Source organism: Pezoporus occidentalis, unplaced genomic scaffold, assembly GCF_034315485.1.
Source record: "Pezoporus occidentalis ecotype Australia unplaced genomic scaffold, CSIRO_AGI_Poc_V1 ctg37, whole genome shotgun sequence".
Lineage (NCBI taxonomy): Eukaryota > Metazoa > Chordata > Aves > Psittaciformes > Psittacidae > Pezoporus > Pezoporus occidentalis.
The window spans coordinates 2,258,326-2,277,936 of NW_026915691.1; the positions used below are offsets into that span (position 1 = coordinate 2,258,326).

The 19,611-nt window shown below is 49.2% G+C and overlaps 1 protein-coding gene and 2 non-coding genes across 4 annotated transcripts in view; all 3 read right to left on the bottom strand.

Moving 5' to 3' along the window:
• Nucleotides 1-13,901, bottom strand: part of PXN (paxillin) — a 45,139-nt gene extending 31,238 nt beyond the window's left edge. For both annotated transcript variants that reach the window (XM_062631211.1, XM_062631210.1), the window contains exon 1: nucleotides 13,786-13,901. In XM_062631211.1, the coding sequence (XP_062487195.1) occupies nucleotides 13,786-13,798 (13 nt within the window). In that variant the 5' untranslated portion in view covers nucleotides 13,799-13,901. The remainder of the gene's footprint in view (nucleotides 1-13,785) is intronic.
• A 2,702-nt stretch (nucleotides 13,902-16,603) lies between these two features.
• On the bottom strand, nucleotides 16,604-16,744 carry LOC134170330 (U4 spliceosomal RNA). Its single transcript, XR_009967242.1, has one exon. It is a non-coding gene; the product is annotated as a U4 spliceosomal RNA (small nuclear RNA).
• Nucleotides 16,745-17,559: 815 nt separating this feature from the next.
• On the bottom strand, nucleotides 17,560-17,700 carry LOC134170331 (U4 spliceosomal RNA). Its single transcript, XR_009967243.1, has one exon. It is a non-coding gene; the product is annotated as a U4 spliceosomal RNA (small nuclear RNA).
• Between the last annotated feature and the right edge of the window lie 1,911 nt (nucleotides 17,701-19,611).

Consider the following 19,611-nt stretch of genomic DNA (forward strand, 5'->3'; position numbering starts at 1 on the left):
CCTCAGATGAGTGTCCCACCCACAAGTTACAGCACTAACCACAGAGGGGAAGCCATCTGAAGCCACGTTTTTCAGTCATAGCAGTCAACAGCTCCACACCCTAAACCAAAACCTCCACGTATTCCATTTTATATTGATGTAACAGGCTGTGGCCTGCAGCAACTATAGGTAGTAAAGGCTACAGCCACTGCACCTGAATTCCAATGAGGATCACAAATCAGAATCCTTACCCTAAACTCACATTCACACCCCTCGACAGCACAAAAATAAACCACCTACCGTTCAGAAACGCAGAACTGATACGCAGCCCAGCACAACACAGCAAGGCACGTTCTATCAGAACAGAAAGCAAGCCTGACTCTCAGGCCTGTACTAAAAATACTGAAGCTGGAATTTCCCAGTCTGGATCCGCAGCCTGCTATGAATGAACTCCACCTGCTGCCGAGTCTTTAGTCAGAACCTGCTCCTTTTGGAAGCAGTCTGGTGTTCCTACAGGCAGTTATAGTTAGCCCTGTGAAACGTTACGAGGAACAACAATCTGCACAAATTAGAGTCTCCATTCTCTCCCTGTGTGTCAACAGCCAAATTGGAAACAGCTTTGGTCTCCAAGGATGCAAGTATCGCCTCCCATGGTCCTCTCAGTCAAGTGACAGCTCCTTTTGTGCAAGACCTATTCCTGATCTCTGCCTGACAGCAAATGGATCTTCAGGCGTTTCCAGGAAGTCCCAGACAAAGCTATTAGCAAATGGCCAATATTGACCCAAGTATCTCTGGGAGGGAGAGGTGAGTTGGCTCAGCCAAAAGTAAAGGACATTAGCTCTGTTCAAACACAGCAACGCAGGAACAAGACCCAGAGAGAAATGGATCCTGGTTGAGTTTGGTGGAAGGCACAGCTTGGAGTGAGTGTCAATGTTTTAAACAAGCAACTAAGCAGTTTATTCCATCTCAGTACTGCCCTGGGCTGATTTCAGTCAGCATCCTAGATGGAAAAAAATTACAGATATATAAAAATCAGTCGACAGTGCACTAACCTTTTCAGTCCTCTATTTATCCGTATTATTTTACCCTCTCTTTACCCTTACATGCACAAAGTAGCAAGTTAACCCTCCTCATGCATCTTGTAAGGATTTTTATTTGCTGCTGCCTCCCTCAAAGTTTCTGGAAACTGCCAAAACAACAACAAAAAATGTTCATGGAAACCAAACAAGCAGCCACTGAACTGACTCCTCAGGGACAATTTCCCAGGGCCAAGGCCTCTGGTCAAAATACCAACTCCCTTTATTCCTACAGGAAGAGGGGCTCAGCCAAGCCAGCTATCTGAGGAACCAGACCCTTCCTGCTACATCACCATGTAGCTACTCACTAGGTCAAAACACAGCGCATGCCATTTCACAAACATCTAACAAATCTAGTACAAAGGAGAACTCCATTAAACAGAGCAAAAAGCCCAAGGATGGCTACAGAAACAGCAGGAAGTAAGATGCTATAGATTTTAAACCACAGCTCTACTAAAGAGAATAAACAGAAGCTCAGAGTTTGAGAGTCTAGTCCACTGGCTGATCAGTCAGGCAAACACTCATGGAAACAGCAGTAAGAGCATCACAATGCTGGCAAGTTTATCATACCTTAGAATTTTGCTACAGCAGATGCCACTCCAAACCTGTGCTGCTTCCTCCAAGTACATCAGGTCTATACCATATAATTAATACCTCACCAGAAGTCTGTTTGCCTGCTTGTACAACAAAAGGGAGGACTCCCTTTACCTATTCTTCTTCTTCCCTAGCAGCACACAGAGCTGCTGGGGAAGAAAGTCATAGGTCTCCTCCTGCAGAGTAGCTCTGTTCCTTCAGGTATGCCTGCTAGAAACCTGAACAGGGCCATCTGTCCTCATGCTTTTCTGGAAAACAGAGAGGCAAGGAATGGCAATGACTCCAAGGAGAGCAGAGGAAAACCATTGCCATCATCTGTGGGCCAGTCCCTGGGCTACGGGACTTGAAGACAAACTGCCAAGTGCAGAGGTGTGTGGCACCCAGCTACTACAAAGCAACTCTTTACATGCTCACATTAATAAGGGTAGAAAGGGCATTTTTTAAGCCCTGGGTGGACTGTATTTAGTTGAGATTTGCGTAACCATAGGCAGTTGGGTCTGACTTGAACTGAAAATTGTCAGAAGCAGCACTGAGCTTACAACACACACTAACCCAGTACTGGATAATTCTTTTGAGCAGCTTCTAAGCAGTAGCTTAGTGCCATAAGCAGTGGCAAATCAGAACAGCATGAACACATAGCAGTGGTTTCCAAATCTTTGGGCAACAGCAACGCTTGCTTGTGCTCCAGAGCCCTCAGGTGGAAATGACAAGTGTGTAAGTTTGACCACCTAAAAGCACACCTTACAACAGCTTTAGAGCACTCATCTCTGGGAGAGAATTTGGTAACTGCTGATTCTAACTCATCTAGGGAAGGAAGACGTTACATCAGGATTCACACAGGAAAAGAGCACATGAGCTCCACTGGACAGCGTGCACCGTGAAGGATACAGTTTCACAAGATGCAGAAAGCGGAGTTAACAGTTCACCACTGCCAAAAATGGAGAGGTTTTACTCCCTCTTCCAGACACGTGCTGCTGCCACTTTACTTGTGCTGGCTCTGGCTCTCACAAGACCCCTCTATGAACCAGTTCAAGAGAATATACACCCAGCCAAAACACTTGCCCGCTTTCTTCTGGGTTAGAAAAGAGCACAGCAAGCAGGAAGAAGGAGTGGGTATGTCCAAACAGCCAGTCGAGGGAGAAGGAAAGGGGGTAAGGATAAGTGAAAGTAAAGCCATCCCCTCTTTCAGCAGCAGCAAGCCACTGTATTGACTCAGCTGCCAGCAGAACCCCACCTCTGACAGCCCAGCATCTCACCTTTGCCCCACAGATAACCACAGTCAGTAGTAAGATTGCTAAAGATGACTACGATCCTACCCATCTACAGATGTAAAAATGGGTTTGGACACAGGCAGAGACAAAATACTGTCAGAGCCTGCACATTCTAAATTAATTATCTGCCTTTTTAAAAGTAACAGAAACAGGAAAGCATGTGGACCCTATAACCAATAAAGGGAAGGGAGGATTCACATGGTTATGCAAGAACAGACATGAAACTTGGGGGGGGGGGGGGTGGGGGGGAGGAAATGGCATCTTTTAAATAGTGGAAATCCTATCCAAGCAGCATAAACAGATCTGAATACAGACCCATCCAGGCAAAGTGCCAGTTACAGAATCCGAGACACACATAAAGATGATGAAATGAAGGACAGAAATATTAGTATAAATTCTGAATTCATTAAAAGCATTAGAAGCACAAATCCTGCCCATGAGATGTAGAATGCTCCAGCTACCAGCAAAAGGAGGATTCCAGACATAAAGAACAGGGACAGTAGAGACGCTACAATCATATGGACAGTGCAATCAAAACCATATCTTGTACAGTCTACCTGAGCCATTCCTATACTGAAGGCTTTTAAATAGGAAATCAGAATGCAGACTTGAGACATTTTAGTCCTTCAAGAGAATATTTTTTCATTAATTCCAGCAACTTCCCATTCAGTAAGTAAGAAGCACATCTCCCAAGAGAATAAATGCAAATAATATTCAACAAATGCAAATCCAGCCTTAAAACCCAAGGTACCTCAAGTTTTAAAAGCCTGTGCCTATAAGAAGAAATGAAGTCCCAGCAAATCTCACCCAGATACCAGGGATGCCAAATGAAAGGTTAGTGTACATATATTAGCATAGGTTGAGATATAAATAAAGACAAGTTAAAAAAAGACCCTCTGGTTTGACCTGCCAACCACTCTGAGGCAAGTTGTCTTCCTCTCCTTAAAGAGCAGCTTTTGTCCAACGTGGTACATGGTTTAACTGCCTGCTACAAACCTAATTACTAAGAAAGTGCTCTGGAAATGGTGAATTTTTAAGTCTTCATTTCTGCAAGGGTCCTCTGCACCAGAGAGTGGGAGCAGACTTGGAAGCAACACCAAACTCTTTACAAGCCAAAAAGTGTAAGTCATCACCAGCAACTGACTTTATTCAAGGCACTGCCAAAAGCACAATGTAAACTCACAGGGCAGGACAGAGGAAATGACAATGAAACAGTCAACATTTTTCAGTCCTGTGGGTCTCAGTGCTACTTCTAACTATAACGGGCAGAAAGCTTTACAAGAAAGCTTTCAATCTGATGAGCATTCTACTAAAGGATAACCCAAGTAATTACAGATAGTGGGCAATGTCTCTTATAGACAAGAGTACAAGGGGGCAACTAGCACATGGTCAAAAATCTGATTAAAGCAGCAGCTTTTTACTTTAAAAGCAGCTTCTGGGAACAAAGTGAGGACAATGTTTCAGAAATGAATGAGGGAACTGGTCCCCAGTCTACTTAGGGAGAAGATGTGGGTGGTAATTTGATGGAGATCGCTGGTGGCTCTTCAGCTCTAGAGCTCTGCTTTGCTGTTTTGTCTGTTAAGCACTGGCAGAAGAATGTGGTTCAAGAGTTTCACAATGTCATGATAGAGGCCCACTGAAAGAAAGGAAATTGTTAAAGTCAGCCAGAAAACTAACATTTTTAGAACTGGGATAGATTGTAGCCAGTAAGAGCTGGAGAACATGGAAGTTTAATCTCTTCCTACTGTGAGAAGGTACATGACCTATCATTCCACCTATCATCTGGCATCGGCACAGAAGTATTAGTCACAAGTCTCCTGCTTATTTCATCACCAGCAAGAGTAACAGTGAGGATTTCTTTTTACCAAGAGCAGTATTACTAAAGCAATTAAACGCTTGACAGCTTCTTCATCCCAGCGCCCTGCACAGAAGTTGTTGTTTTCTTACAAAGCAAGGGAAAATTCTATTCTATCAACCAAAGGCTGTTTTACTCACAAGGAGCTCATGACAAGGGAAAACTGCAATTAAAAACCAAAGACCAAAGAGAAAGTAGGTTTCTGAGAGGTAAAGATGAGTAAGAGAAACCAACCTCCAGCACTGACCAAAAATGGAAATGCCAGCAACACTGAAATAGAAGCAGCATGAGAATAAACTTCCCCTTCATAGGTACATGAAATAAATCCTTCAAATTGCTTTCTCAGAAAGGTTTTTCAGCATGGTTGCTCCTCCACCAAGTCCTGCGGTAAAAGCCAACAATCATCTGAGATAACTGGAGACAGCATTTTGCACAAGTCAAGATTCCCAGCCCCTACATTTCTGCTTTGCTGAAAATTAAGTTGACTTCTTTGTCTCAACTCATCACGTTCTTCCCTGCTACACACTGAAGCAGGGCGGAAAATTGATTCATTTCCCTGTCAGGTACCTCGATGGACACGTACCTACTCACATCACTACTGCCCTAGCACTGCTGGGTGCCTCAAAATGCGTCTGATCCCCTTCAGAACCATGCCAGCATTCCCAACCCACAGCGACACAGAGGGACCAGGCTTTCCACTTACACACTAAATGTACAAAGACAACTTCCCACACACACACAGCAGTGTAACTGCCCCCTTGCTGAGAACGATATTCCATCCCTATCTCTGCCACAACCCCAAGCCTGACTGCTTAAAGCAGCTGGAAAACAGACTAACTCCAACTCCCCCCAAATAGAAAATAATCGCAGTTTCTGCCAAGCAAGCACTGAATACACTGCATTCCATTGCATTAAAACAATTACTCACAAGCCAGCCAAGAATTACATAAAGCTTCCTCCCTGCACCACCCCCAGCCCCTTCCCTTCAATCCTCCTCCCCAACAGCCTCCCGACTGCAAAGGCAGGATCACACCAGAGGGATACTGCTCCAGAGGAGAGGAAGCGGCGCTGAACACCTCACACGGCGCTGGCCATTCCATTCCATGTACAGTGTTTTTTAGACTTAAGCAGTGTCACCAGGGGACTCCATCAGATCCAGCCAGCCTCGAAGGCCTCCGAATTTCACACCACCGTAAGGGGTGTACCGTGTGACCTGCTTCAGGTAGTTTTCTCCCTCGCATTTGATGATAAAGTAGCACCCAACAATTGAATCAAACAACAACCAAATCTTAACCAACTCCTACAGAAAAATGAATGACAACCAAACAGATTTTATCCCTAGCTCACATGGCCAAGGCTTTTAAGCATGATCCCAAGGCAGAAGGTGCTGGAGGCACAGGATTTAAGGAATTAAGAAGTAGGGAGCAGCGTGCCAGAGCAGCTGTGCTTGTGAGGCACTGCCCAAGGGAACTGCTCAAGACAGTCAAGTAGCAAATCTCAGATTAAGCACCAGCAGGAGAGATCGAAAACTACAAGCTTAGGGTTCTAAGAACCTGACTGACACATTCATCCCGAACTCCACAGCTCCCAGCCTGACTGACAGCGCTGAGCTCCTCACATTTCACGGCAGAAATAAAAGGCAGCTTCTTCTGGCCAACGCTGCTCACCCACCCACAACACTGAGTTGGCCACTGATAAGAGATTTCATGACGTTGGTGAAATGGCATTTCATTCCCTCCCCCAGCAGGGATCCAGTCTAACTGCTGGAGCTGCTTGCAGCCAGGCAGAATAGTTCCAGCTGTGTATCATGCTGCCTCACCAGGCCTACACAGCCCAAGGAGAGTCTCCCTCGTAAACCATAATGAACAAGAGGGAGAGCTGCAAACCAGAAACACGGCTTGTAGGCATCTTACTCCTGTGGGCCACCTCTGCCCAAAAGGGGTAATTTGCCAGCAGCAACCAAAACCCCGAGTCCCAATGCAGCTGGTGGTGAGGAACTGGGAGCAGCAAACACAACTGATGGTCAAACAAGATGAGCAGCAGGGAGAGCAGCCAGGCCATCACCTTACTCATGAGGCACCAGTAAGCTCAAGTGACATGGAGTTAACCTTAGGCTCTTCTGTCTGACCCAGCTGAAATTAGTGTCTCCAGCCCAAAAGGAACCTCTTCAAAGAGAAACCTTGAGCTTGTTTAGAACCATGAAGGAGGACAGAACATGGGAGTATTATGCCCCTAATCCATGGCAAATCATTTACAGCCCTCTTGCCAATGACCTTCTCTACTTCTGGCTTTAATTGTCCCTCTTCTGCTTTTAGAAAATCCCAGTCATTGAATGACCACAACCTTCCCACCAGCACAAAGTGAAATTCTGTGCTCACCTTGCTCTTCAGTGATAGAAATAAAGCAAGACGTTATCAAGCGTCTAGACAGACAGATTAATTCTGTCTGCCAGCTCCATTTTGTGACAAAAACATCAGACTGGTTTATTCCTGGAGACCCCACAGAGTTTGATTTATAGCTGACCCATTTAAAGCACAATTCCTCACGCAAAGTGTCATTCAGAAAGTTTATTCCCTGGAGTGCCATTTAGTTTTTTATGTTCTTCACATCACTTGCAAAATGTTAGAGGTTTAGACACGTGCAATAAAGAGTGAAAAACTCAAGAACTCAAGCTGCACTCCACTGTGTGCTGCCAGCCAGACGTACTCTAGCTCAGCAGAGTACTCTACGTACTCTAGCTCCAGCAAAGCCACCTAGACCAAGTTTGCACATAACAAGAACACTGTGAGAAGTGGCATGCCTACCTCATCATCATTTAAATAACTTGAACTAAACTTGTTCACAGTGTACAGACAGTCCAGCACAGGGAAGAAGGAGCCAAGCAATAACAATGCAGGCTGCCTCCCCCTGTGGCTTGCCATAAGTTCTCTTGGATCCTCAGCCTATAGTTGGCTCAAACTGCTTCAATAAATTTCCCATGTAAATGCAGAATAATTACTGTCTGCTAAAAGAAAAAGCTGCATTGATTTGAGCAGCAAGAGCTTACCAGACTCCTAAACAGCACAAACACATAACCTCAGGGACTCAAGCTCCTGTAACTGAAACACCAACACTTGCTCCACAGCACCCCAGTTGCCGTTTCCACTTTGCTTCATCAGGATTGAAAAACAGATACCAAAGTGTGGATTTTAACACCAGTCAATCAAGGGAGACCATCGCAGGCAGCTGGTTTCTGCTGCTCTGGGGCCATTTGCAATGAGAATAAGCACAAATGGGAAAAATAGCTCAGTGATATGAGAAAGTCATCACCCACCTCCTATTTTTATGGTATATCTTTAGCACACTACATTCTTTGAATGACTCCATGACGCTCTGTGGTAAAGGGAAAGACTAGAGTAGAACTATTGTGGGGAACTTGGAAGGGAAAGGAAATCTTTTCTCCCTACTCACAGCCTGTCATAGCAGAGGATGAAGAAAGGATGAGCAATCAGAAAGGCAGAGAAGGAACATTAACCAGGGCTGAGAAGGGAATAAAAACTTTTCAATCTAATTCAAACTTGCCATTGTAAGCTTTTCCAGCAATGGAGACCAGAAAAGCTTGGAAGAGTTGCTATTCTGATATATTCAGCTGGAAGCATCTCAGAAACACACAGATCTCACCAAACATTAACCACACTTCGCAGGTAAGGAGCCATTATCCCTACTTTGCAGATGGAGAAACAATATGCCAACAGTTGGGGCAAGTTTTTGAGGCTATGGATAAAATCAAGTTAAACCAATTTGAAAACACAACTTCCACTTTCTCCCCAATCCATTTAACTTCAGCCTAAACTGGAAGGGAATTGTGCCACTCCTCGCACTGGATCTAGTTTTGTTGCCACAAGGCGAGACAGTTCAGCTTACTGATCCAAGGGCAAACCATTTGTTCAGTCTGGGAGAAAGGGTTGGTTTTCCAAAAGGTCTGAAATTTGAACCAATTCACTCTGGAGCCTGACAGTCACCAAATAAGCAGCAAGCACACAAGAAATGGGGGAAGCTGGGAATCACCATTTTTGGCTGCCATCTGAAACTGGACAAGATGCAAGGTGAGATTTTACAAACGCTGAAACAAGAACAGGACCCAAAGGTCTCCTCAGCTCCCTCTGAAGTATTTTAAAATATTATAGCTCAGCACTGATAACAACCTGTACTTCCAGGGCTTGTTATTAAACCTAAGTTAGTTAGGACAGGCTGAAGTGAGCAAGAAACTCATTCCCCAAACCCTATCTTGTTATCGTAGCCCAGAGAAGCTTCCCGCAGACAGTATCTCACTTTGAGCAGCTGGAGTAGAACAGCATCTTCATTAACAGCTTCCGCCTCAGACAAAAAAGGGACACACAAGATCAGTACACAAAGGGCGGGAGGCACAGCCAGAGCAGAGCAGGAAACTGGGAGCAGAGATCCTATTCACTCACACTGATTTTCCACTAGCACGGCACAGCTGAATTCGGAATCTGTTCTGGCTATCTCTGAAGCTGCAGCAGATCCTGCATACCACAACTAACACATTAGTCTGATTCAAACAGATTTGGTTTGTGACCATGGACGGGCTTTCTCTCCACTCTAGCTGCACAGACACAGATCTAAGGAATTTATATACATCTGTCTTAGCAGTAGATCAGCAAAACAACTCTGATCTAACCAGAAGTGCACTGTTACCGCTTGTTCTGCTGCCAGAGGTCAGAATTTTATCCGTCATTCCTGCAGTTTCACAACCTGTTCCATATAATAAATCCACTTCAAGGGGAAAGAGATGAGGGAAAATAGAGTCTGGAGAAACTGAAGTATCATGATTCCCTGGGAAAGAACAGGTAGAGAGACAGAGTTAAAGATGATGTATGAGAGGTTACCTATTTCTTTCTCTAGTGGTAGAGATGATGTCGGAGGATCAATTTTAATGAGGAGGGCAGCTGAACACTTGGGATAAGTTGACCTCTCCCAGCGAGGGACAAAGGAGCTAAAGACAGCACAGAGTCCAGCCTTTCCATGGAAATAGAGCAACGAGAAAAGCAGCCTCTCTCTGCATCACACACTGCTCCAGGCAGAGGACTCCCTGTCTGAGCTCCTCTGGACAATGAAGTCCCTGTTTTATGAGGGGTCACAACAGCAAAGAAGCTGAAACAAGTCAGAACCCCATTGTGCAGAGTATTAGTTCTGTTTGCAGTCCTCTCGCCCAGCAGCAGGAATGACTCAGAAACCTGAGCGAGGAGAAAGGCAAGGGACCAGGTTACTTTACCAATGTTTTCCCCAGTACCATTTCCTGGGTGTAGGTGACCATGAGCAATTTCACACTAAACTTTCAGACAAACAAGACCAAAACCCACTGCACAGGACTGCCAAAGTGAAGGAACCAAGTCAGAAACAGGCAAGCATCCTCCTCACAAGGACAGACAGCATAGCCCTGCAGAGCACAGCAGTCTTCCAAATGTTAGGAGAGATGACAGATGGAAACACGTGCACCCCCTCCACAGTGCCATGAAAAATCAATGCAAGACTGCTTCCTTTAAACCTTGAGAGGATTAAACCCTGAAGAGAGGGTGGGTTATAGTTCCTAAACCAGAGGGAAACAACTTCTAAAGTAAAACCTCTTGTGCTACTGAACCTTTGCACCCAGACTATTGAAGCCACATTGCTGCAGTAGGTTTGGTTAGCAAAGTCCTTCTAGAAGTGAGCAAGCACATCTAAAATCAGCAGCTCACAGTCTAGTTTACACACACAGCCAAAACACTGCCATAAATACATTCTCATTAAACAGAAATAACTTCTTTGTAAAGCATCTTTTCCAAGCTCAGTGTTTGTGTTTGATTGCAAAATCCTGTTGAAAAAAAAAAAAATCTGAAGCCTTTTAAATAAATTAATTTTATATATTAAAAAAACAAGCAGTAGAGAAGTGAGAATTTCAAAGCCATCAAAAGAAAGCTTCTAAAAGCAACAGCATTTCTGTTTGGTGGGTTTGCAAACAATCCCTTTCAGACAAATGCTGTAAAAACACATCCAAAGTCAAAATCAAAGAGTATCCAACTACAGCAAATGTAAAGTTTCCTTTCTCCTATTCCCCTTACCACAAAATACATGACACACTACATGAATTGGGTTTCTTCCTCCTCAACCAGCAGGTCCTAATGGGTCTGGTCACACTTACTACTTAGGTAGCACCACAGAATCAAGAATAAGTCAACATTTAACTCAGTATCTCAAACTGTCTGAAGCAAATAGGTGCTGTTGGTCACTCGTGTCCTGGAATCACAGCACGTAACAACACACTGAAAGGGGAAACACCCCAAGTTAGGATTTTCAGTCCTTAGAGCACAGTTTTACCCTCTGTGCCAATTTACAACAGTGCAGACCAGCAAGCTCACTGAGCAAAGCTTCCTGTCAAACTCCAGCACATCCGCACAGCATGCTTCCTTAGAGGTTGGAGGAAGACAATCTGGACAAGCCTGGTCAGCTGCTCAACCCACCATCTCCTCCCCCTTTCCACAACGTGCTATTCTGGTTTATACATGGACCCAGCACTGCGTGTCCTGTGCCACGGAGGCTCCCCCAGCTCAATGGGGTGCACAAGCACCGCCTGCAGAGCTCTCCAACAGTTTCCTGTGTGGTGTAACACCACTTCTTCAACACTGAGGGGAAAGAGAAGGAACAAAGGGGCATTTTTCAACTCCAAAGGAATCCCCAAAGCAACACAAATCCATTTGCACATGTATTTCATACCCTCTCCAGCACAAGCAGCATGAAATTGAGATAATTCTGGACCTCCAGTTCAGAGTGCACAAGTACACACTGACCAACTGCATCAAAGAGGAGGAGACTGTCGATAAACAGAGGGAGGACGGACACACCAACAGGCTATGTGAGGTGTCCCCTCATGCCCAGCAAGATCCATCAATCACTAGCCATTTCTGCACCACACAGATTCAGAAGCACCATGGGGAAACATCCAACCTGATTCTACTTGACATCAGCTCTTAACCTGCAAGGCCTATTAGCTCAGGCTCAACACTAAACCACTTTGGGGGCAAAACTGGCCCTAGAAGCAGTGCAGCTATGTCCACATGGCATTGTGCCTGAACCAACAAGTCCTGCCCGACCAGCCTGACTCTGGACACAGCCAGCGCAGACGTCTGTATCCATGGCACAGTTAATCCACAACTCGGATAATCCACCCATAGATAATGAGGAAAGAAAAACACACTCTCACTTCGGTTTGACTTGTTTCAGGGGAGCTGTATCAGCACAGCATTGTTCTCCTGTGTATGCATCCCATGGTGAATGGCTTTAGAAAAATAAGTGAGCAATTTGGGGGCTAACAATGATTTGTAGAGGGAAAATAGCCAGTGTGCCTCCATGGGTTCTGTAAACCAAAGAAAAGTTTAGAGAGAGTCAGAGTCCCACTCCTTTATTTTTGCTTTCTATGAGATAATCAGATCATGACTGAAAGTCTGACAGACTGTACAAAGATTGAGAAAGGCCTGGTGTAATTGAGACTTGATGAAATCAAGTTGCTGAGACAAAAACTCAGATCACAACCTCAACTTTTAGTGCTGCCAATACATTCAACTGCCCAGAAGAATAAACCAGACACAAACTTAGGTCTTTTTCATAATTTCTTTGCAGCTCAACCCTAAGCTTCCTACAGAGGAAAGGACAAATGTGTTGAAACTGTGGCTGCTTGACTGAACAACTGGGAAGTTGGAATGCAACGATCACAGTGGGCACAGCACAGCTCCCATGGTTGTTACAGATGAGACTCTAAGCTGGCTCTACACAATGCTGTCTGTATGCTCACCTTGAAGGGCCACTCAGCAAGTCAATACACAGGCTGGGGGAATCCTGTTCTGACAAGAACACATTCCTGAACAGGCTAGAAACTTGCACCCAATCTCCCAGAGACAACCAGGGATATAAGAAGCAGTAAACAGAACTGCCTCCGCTTAAAGAAACAACAACTGCGAGAAGAAACTGCAGTAGAAGTTCATCCTGTTTGCACCACCAGCTACTTCACCCAGCCAGCCAAAGGGTGAGGTGTGGCTCCCTCGGAACGGTGCACCTCTCAGCAGAAAGCCATGTAGCTGATGGACTCCTTGCCCTGTACATTTTATCATTAGCCCAATTCAAAGTCTGTTTTCTGAAGGTGTGACCACCAACTTGCCGGCGCCTCAATGAGCTTCCAGTTCCAATGAGAAAACTGCGATTTTCCTGGAGCATATCTTAACAGAACGCCTGGTTTCTATTAAAGGTAGGATGGAAGTAACGGATCACGGCCCCTCCCCAGTGTCTGATTTAATCAGTTTCATAAGCGGAACTCAGCCACCCTAATGTCTCCCAGAGCACAAGGGATTTTGGCAGATCCACCCTCTTTCCGGCTTGGTACCAAAGGAACTCAAACTCTCTAGATCTTTCCAGTGAGCCCAGCTGCCTGACACCTCCCCGCTACACGGTTCTGGCAGGCTTCAGCACACCTGGGCGAAGCAGACAGGAGGATGAGCGCTGAGCCCGGCGGCTCGCTGGGCAGGGGCTGGGCGCTGCTCGCCCCGAGGGCTACCTGGGATCGCTCCGTACCCACGCGACGTTACCGGTCTCACCCAGGCACAGCCTGGAGAGGCTGCGGCTGCGGCAGGGGAGGAGGCGTCCCCTGAAACTCGGCCACGCTCCACGCTGCCCCCGCGGTCCGGGACCGAAGGGCGCGGGGCACGGCCGGGACAAACACCGACGGCTCGGACCGCAGGCTGGGGCGGTGGCCCCGAGGCAGCCCGGGAGAGGGCCCTGGGGACGGACTGCGGCGCGGCGACCCGGGAGGCCCTGCGCGCTCGGCGGGGAGCGGACACGTCCCCGGGCGCCGGCAGGCCCGGCCCGAGCCGCAGGGCGCGGAGCGGACGGCGGCGCTGAGGGGCGCAGCGTGGCCGGGCGGGCCGCGGGGTCTGCCCGGGCCGCTGCCCGCCGCGGGGGGTACGCACGGCTCGGAGCTCACCCAAGTCGTCCATGGTGCCGCCGGTCCCGGTGCCGCCGCCGCCGCCTCAGCGCCTCGCAACTTTGCCGGACCGCCCCCGCGCGCTCCCGCGGCCCGAGCTCGCGCCCGCCCGGCGCTGCCCCCTGTCGGCCGCAGCGGGACCCGACAGCCCGGCCCCGGGCGGGGGGACGCGGTCCTGCGGTCCCGGGCGGGGCCGGCCGCGCTGCCGAGGGCCGGAGCGCAGCCCCGGCGGTGGGAGAGTGCCCGAGGAAAGGCCGGGGCCGCCCCCGGGCCTGTCCGCGGCTCCTGCCCTCGCCCCGGCCCCGCGGCAAAGCCTGCACTGCCGCCAGCAGCCACTCTGCCCCGAGCCTGCCGGTGCCCGGGCCGGAACACTATCGTCTTAGTTGGAGCGGCAGGAGCCTCCACCAGGAAAGCTCCCCCGAGGGCAGCGAAGTGGTCGTGCCCGTGTCAGCCGGAGTGCGGCTGTCCCGGAGGAGCCCTGCGCCCCAACGGATCGATGTTTCCAAACCCCCCATGATTTACGCAATCCACAGGGAAGCTTGGGCAGGTGAAACCCTTCCTGAAGAATTTTCCATGAGTTGTCACCACCATAAAGGAAAGCCACCAAGTACTTCTCCTTTGCTGTGTGTAAAAACCGTACCAGCCTTCCTGGATTTATCATGTGATAGTGCATCTTGAACCACCACTTCCCACTGGCTTTCCCTTTCCAACCACTACCAAACCCCACTCCAAGGCAGCAAAGGCCTCAGCTTTGCCCAAACCACAGAGCAGCTCCACCCTCACCAGAGCCAGTGTTTGCCATCAAGCCACAGCCAAGTTGACATGGCAGGAAAAACAGTCGCTCAGCCCAAATGTTCAATTCCTAATCTGATGAGAGATACGCTGCAAACTATCAGTGTGGGAACAGCCAAGAATGCAGGAAACATGACTCTCGTAGCACTTTTCCTTACAAAATGACCACTGAGTCAGAGAATGCTCTCAGAGCTGAAAAGCACATGTCCTGTTGCCGGGCTGAGATTACGGGATCGCGTTCCCATAAAGGCAGAGAACATGAGGTCAGCTGCTTGCAACCTCTGATGCTTCAATTTTCACTCTCTAGGCACAAACACACCCAGTTCCCCAGCTAGCACAATCCAACAGACATCGTTATTTCCTGTGTTAACGTGCTATATAATGAGAACTATCACTAGGGGGGCATGGAAATATCCCCCCCCTAGCCCCAGCCAAGTTGTGAATAATCAACAGCCTCTGGGAAATTCATTCCAAGTTTTACTCTAAATCCAGGACTTCTCAGAAAATGAAAGCCTTACCTAGCTCGAAGTACAAGACCATTATAAGCAAAGGCTTTCACCATCAAGGCCAAGGATCTCACCCAACACCCCCTGTGCTAGCCCCTGAGCAAAGTTTAAAGTATTATTTTAAGGGACTGTTCCGTTCTCTCTGACCCTCTCATGGGGTGTACAAGGCTGTGTAGTCACGGTGCCTCCAGAGGCTGCACTTCACTATCAGCACTGATAGCAGTGAAGTACAAATGGGGGGATAGATTCTACAGGAGTAAGTAGGGCTAGGATGAGGGGAATGGCTTTTAACTGGAAGAGAAGAGATTTAAATTAGACATTAATCTCATCACAGGAAGATCCTAACATCACAGGAAGTTGTTCCCTGTGAGGGTGCTGAGGTGCTTGCACAGGGTGCCCAGAGAAGCTGTGACTGCCCCATCCCTGGCAGTGTTCAAGGCCAGGTTGGACACAGGGGCTTGGAGCAAGCTGCTCTAGTGGAAGGTGTCCCTGCCCGTGGCATGAGGCTGGAAATGGATGAGCTTTAAGCTCCCTTCCAATCCAAACCAGTCTGTGACCTATGAAATGCAGTCTATGAGGCTTCACTGTCACCTCTGGGCCACTGTTGTGTGTACTACCCCAGCACAGCTGAACATGACAAATAAACCTGATAAAGAAGGAACATTAATGTTCATTTATACATTTTCTACTCTGCCCAGTTCCAGTGTAAAACAGCTGCCTGGCTATGGGTCTTACCAGCAGCAGGGCAGGAGCATCTGAATAGCACAAACATTCAGACTGCTTCAGAGCAGCACCAGCTCGATCTAACTCCTACAGAGTGACTGAGGGCAGCTGCTTCCAGCTCCAGCGGAGCTTCAGCCCAGGGAGCTGGTCATTAGCCTCCTTTCACAGGGTCTGCTTAGGTATTAAAAAGACAACAGCTGCAAATTAGAAATGGATGGGGTTTATGTATGTAATAGGGTTTTACACCAAACCCACAGCTGCTTGTTTCAGAGGTCTGGGATTTCTTTAACAATAAGGAGCCTCTATTTTTTTCCAGCAAGTGATACACATTAACAAATCCCCACAAAATGGAGCTTGCGGTACTGTGCACTGAAAGCTGACCCTCAACAGCTTTTGGAGCACTTCTGGAGCCAGTCAAGCACTACTCAGACTTTCACTCCCACTGATTTACTTGCTTGGGAAATACCTCCCATTGCTGCCCAAGCTACCTTCCAAGAGAAAGCATCCTCCTCAGCACGAGCAACCCTTCTGCAAGCACCCCAGTCCCATGTCCACAGCCCGATTGCTCCTTCAGTAGCTTGGGAAGAAAAAGGCCAGAACCCAGGTTTTTATGCAAACGCCCCCTTCATTTATTAAACCGTGATTTGGCAGGAGTAAGGCCTAGAAAGGCGAAAGAAAACAAAAAGCCTTTGGCTGTTCTTGTCCCAACAAGCTACTGAAGACTTATAAGACCGCATACTGGGTGATACCACTATCCCTTCTATCGTTTTTTATCTATTTTTTACAACAAGGTTCAGTCTCCGTAGAGACTGTCAAAAATTGCCAATGCCGACTATATTTCAAGTCGTCATGGCGGGGTATTGGGAAAAGTTTTCAATTAGCAATAATCGCGCCTCGGATTAACCTCATTGGCTACGATACTGCCACTGCGCAAAGCTGAACTGCTATTCCCGCCGCCGAGGGGCCTCGCTCAGGGGCCGCCTCCGAGCTCGGGGCGAGCTCCGCCGTCCGCCCGCGCCCGCTCCGCACGTCCCCAGGACACTCCCCGGGACCGTCCGCACCCGCGGCTGACTCCCGTACCGCCGGTAGCGGAGAGCCCCGTTTTCCCCGGTCCCCGTTGTGCATGGAGGGGCGGGCGCGAAGCATGATGGGAAGGATATGCAAAGTACGTGTACGTCACAGGGGCATCTTCCGGCTGTGCAGGGGATCCTCGCTGCAGCGCGACCACGGGGTACCCCGGACTCCGGCCCCGGGCATCCACTGCCCAAGCCGTTCCCCTGGGCATCACCGGCCCTGCCCAAGCCCTTCCCCTGGACATCACCTGCCCTGCCCAAGCCCTTCCCCTGGACAGCACCGGCCCTGCCCAAGCCCTTCCCCTGGACAGCACCGGCCCTGCCCAAGCCCTTCCCCTGGACAGCACCGGCCCTGCCCAAGCCCTTTCCCTGGACAGCACCGGCCCTGCCCGAGCCGTTCCCCCGGGCATCCCTGCCCTGCCCGAACCGTTTGCCAGGCATCCCCTGCCCATGCCGAGCCCTCCCTCCGGCATTCCCGGCTCGGCCCGAATTGTTTCCCGGGTATCCCCTGCCCAAACCGTTCCCCTGGGAACCCCCTGCACGGCCCAAGCCGTCACCCGCCATCTGCGGTCCAATCTGAGCCATTCTCCCGGTATTCCCTGTCCAGCCCTGACCGTTCCGTGGGAATCCCACCGCTACCCACGTTTTCGCTGTACCTGTCTTTAACCACGTGTAAGCAGCCTCCGGGGAGGCCCTCAAAAATTGCCAGTGCCGACTATATTTCAAGTCGTCATGGCGGGGTATTGGGAAAAGTTTTCAACTAGCAATAATCGCGCCTCGGATTAACCTCACAGGCTACGATACTGCCACTGCGCAAAGCTACCGGATGGCTCCGCCCTCCCGGGCCCCGCCGCCGCCGCCCCGCCGCCGTGGTCAGAGCGCGCCGCCGCGGCCCCGCGCGCCCCGCGCTAACGCTCGTCCCCCACCCTCAGAGCGCGCTCCCGGTGCCGCTGGCGGCGGGGGTTCCACCGGGGGGTCCCGATGGCCGCGGCACGGGGCACGCAGGGGGTGCCGGGAGGGCACCATGGTAATGAGCGCTGGGGAAGGCGCCCTGCCCGCCGGGAGTGGCCAAATCACACCGCTCCACCCCCCCAGCCCCGTGGAGGTGGGACCCGGGGTTCCGGCGCTGTCGATGTCACCGCCCTGCGGTTTGGAAGCACGTTTAAATCCCTAAAGCAGACACCGGCAGCCTGACGGTTACGGACACTCACGGGACTGCCGGGGGAGGGTCGTGCCGCGGGGCTGACACTGGGCAAGCAGGATGCGGGATTACACATTGCGGGTCACAGGTCCTGCAGGTCCTCCGGGCTTGAACTGTAAAAGGAAAGAAAAATGGATTAAATATCCGTGCAACGTTTTGAACCAACTGGCACAAGCCATTTGGGGGGAGAGGGTTGGAAAAGTAGTCGGGTTATCAGCAAGGGCACATAGTGTGTGAGGCAGGTGAGGATCCAGGACCCAGATGCCACCATGTTGCAGTCTGGACTTCCTCCTGTTCAGATCTTCAGAAGAATAACACTCCTTTGGGAAGAAAAGGACCCCAAATCCCTTCTTGCCAAGCAATTGGTGCAGTTTATAGTGCAATTATTGAAGGCCTGCAGTTAAAAACCGTCTGTGTGGTGTCAGTGCTGGCCTGGACCACCAGTGTGTACACAGCACCATGTGGAACACGCGCACAAGGACAAAGTGAAGCCACCCCAAGCAGCCACCCCTGTGCACTTAGGAAGGAACTGGGTCAGCTGGAAAACACTGGAAGAAATCCCACCACCACCCGCTAAAGAGGCACAGAGGGGCAGGAGCAATTGGTACGGTTCTGCAAAGATGGGCTGCACTGATCCAGCAGCTCATTCCTGTGGAGAGGTGCTACCTCCACCCCACACTTCCAGTTCCCCTTCCACCCACTGTCAGGTTTCATGGGGTTGTCTCACCCAGCCAGTAGCTGCCCACCTCTAGCAGAGCAGTGATGGGTGATAGACTGAGCCTGGGAAGGAGATCGTGAACTGCACAGCCAGCACAAGCCCTTTGGGGGCAAAGAGTTGAATCCCAAAGTGGCTCAGGGTGCCTGACTGTGCCCTGGGAGAGGTACAGCCAGGCCAGAGGAACAACTGCCCTGCCGTTTTTCACCCATGCCTCCTCTGAAAGCTGGGCAGAGGTCACTTGCCCCACGCTGACCTCTCCGGTTTTGTCTGGCCACACTAACTGCAAGACCAGATTTTAATACTTGTCCATCCTTGTTGTCATGGGCCTTTTCCACATCTGTCTCCCAAATGTTTTTCCTGTCCTCCTAAATGTGCTTACCATGACCATTGAACTGCCAGACAGGTCCATCTCTCATGAGGCCAAGTGTAGGTACCACAGGAGGGCACCAGAACAGGCCAAATGTACCAGCCCAGTAACTCATATTGCCTCCAACAACTGACATCTCAGGGAATTCCTGCACAGAGAGAGATGCCCTTAACAGCCCTCGGTGGATTTTTCTCCCATTATTTGTTTAGCCACATTTTAGACCTGAAAGTGTCAGTGAAAAGGAAATGCATTTTTTACAAGGACAAAAATCTACAGTGCATTTTATCAAAGCTATCACTCGCATTTGTAACAAATCAAATCCAATCTCATCCTTGTGTCTCCTTGGTGGCAGCTGCAAAGCTCTTGGCTTCCTTTCAGCTTGGCTATCGGGTGTCAGGAACTCGTTTTTTTTTCCTTATTTGAAGCATGGGAATTGTAGTCTTTGG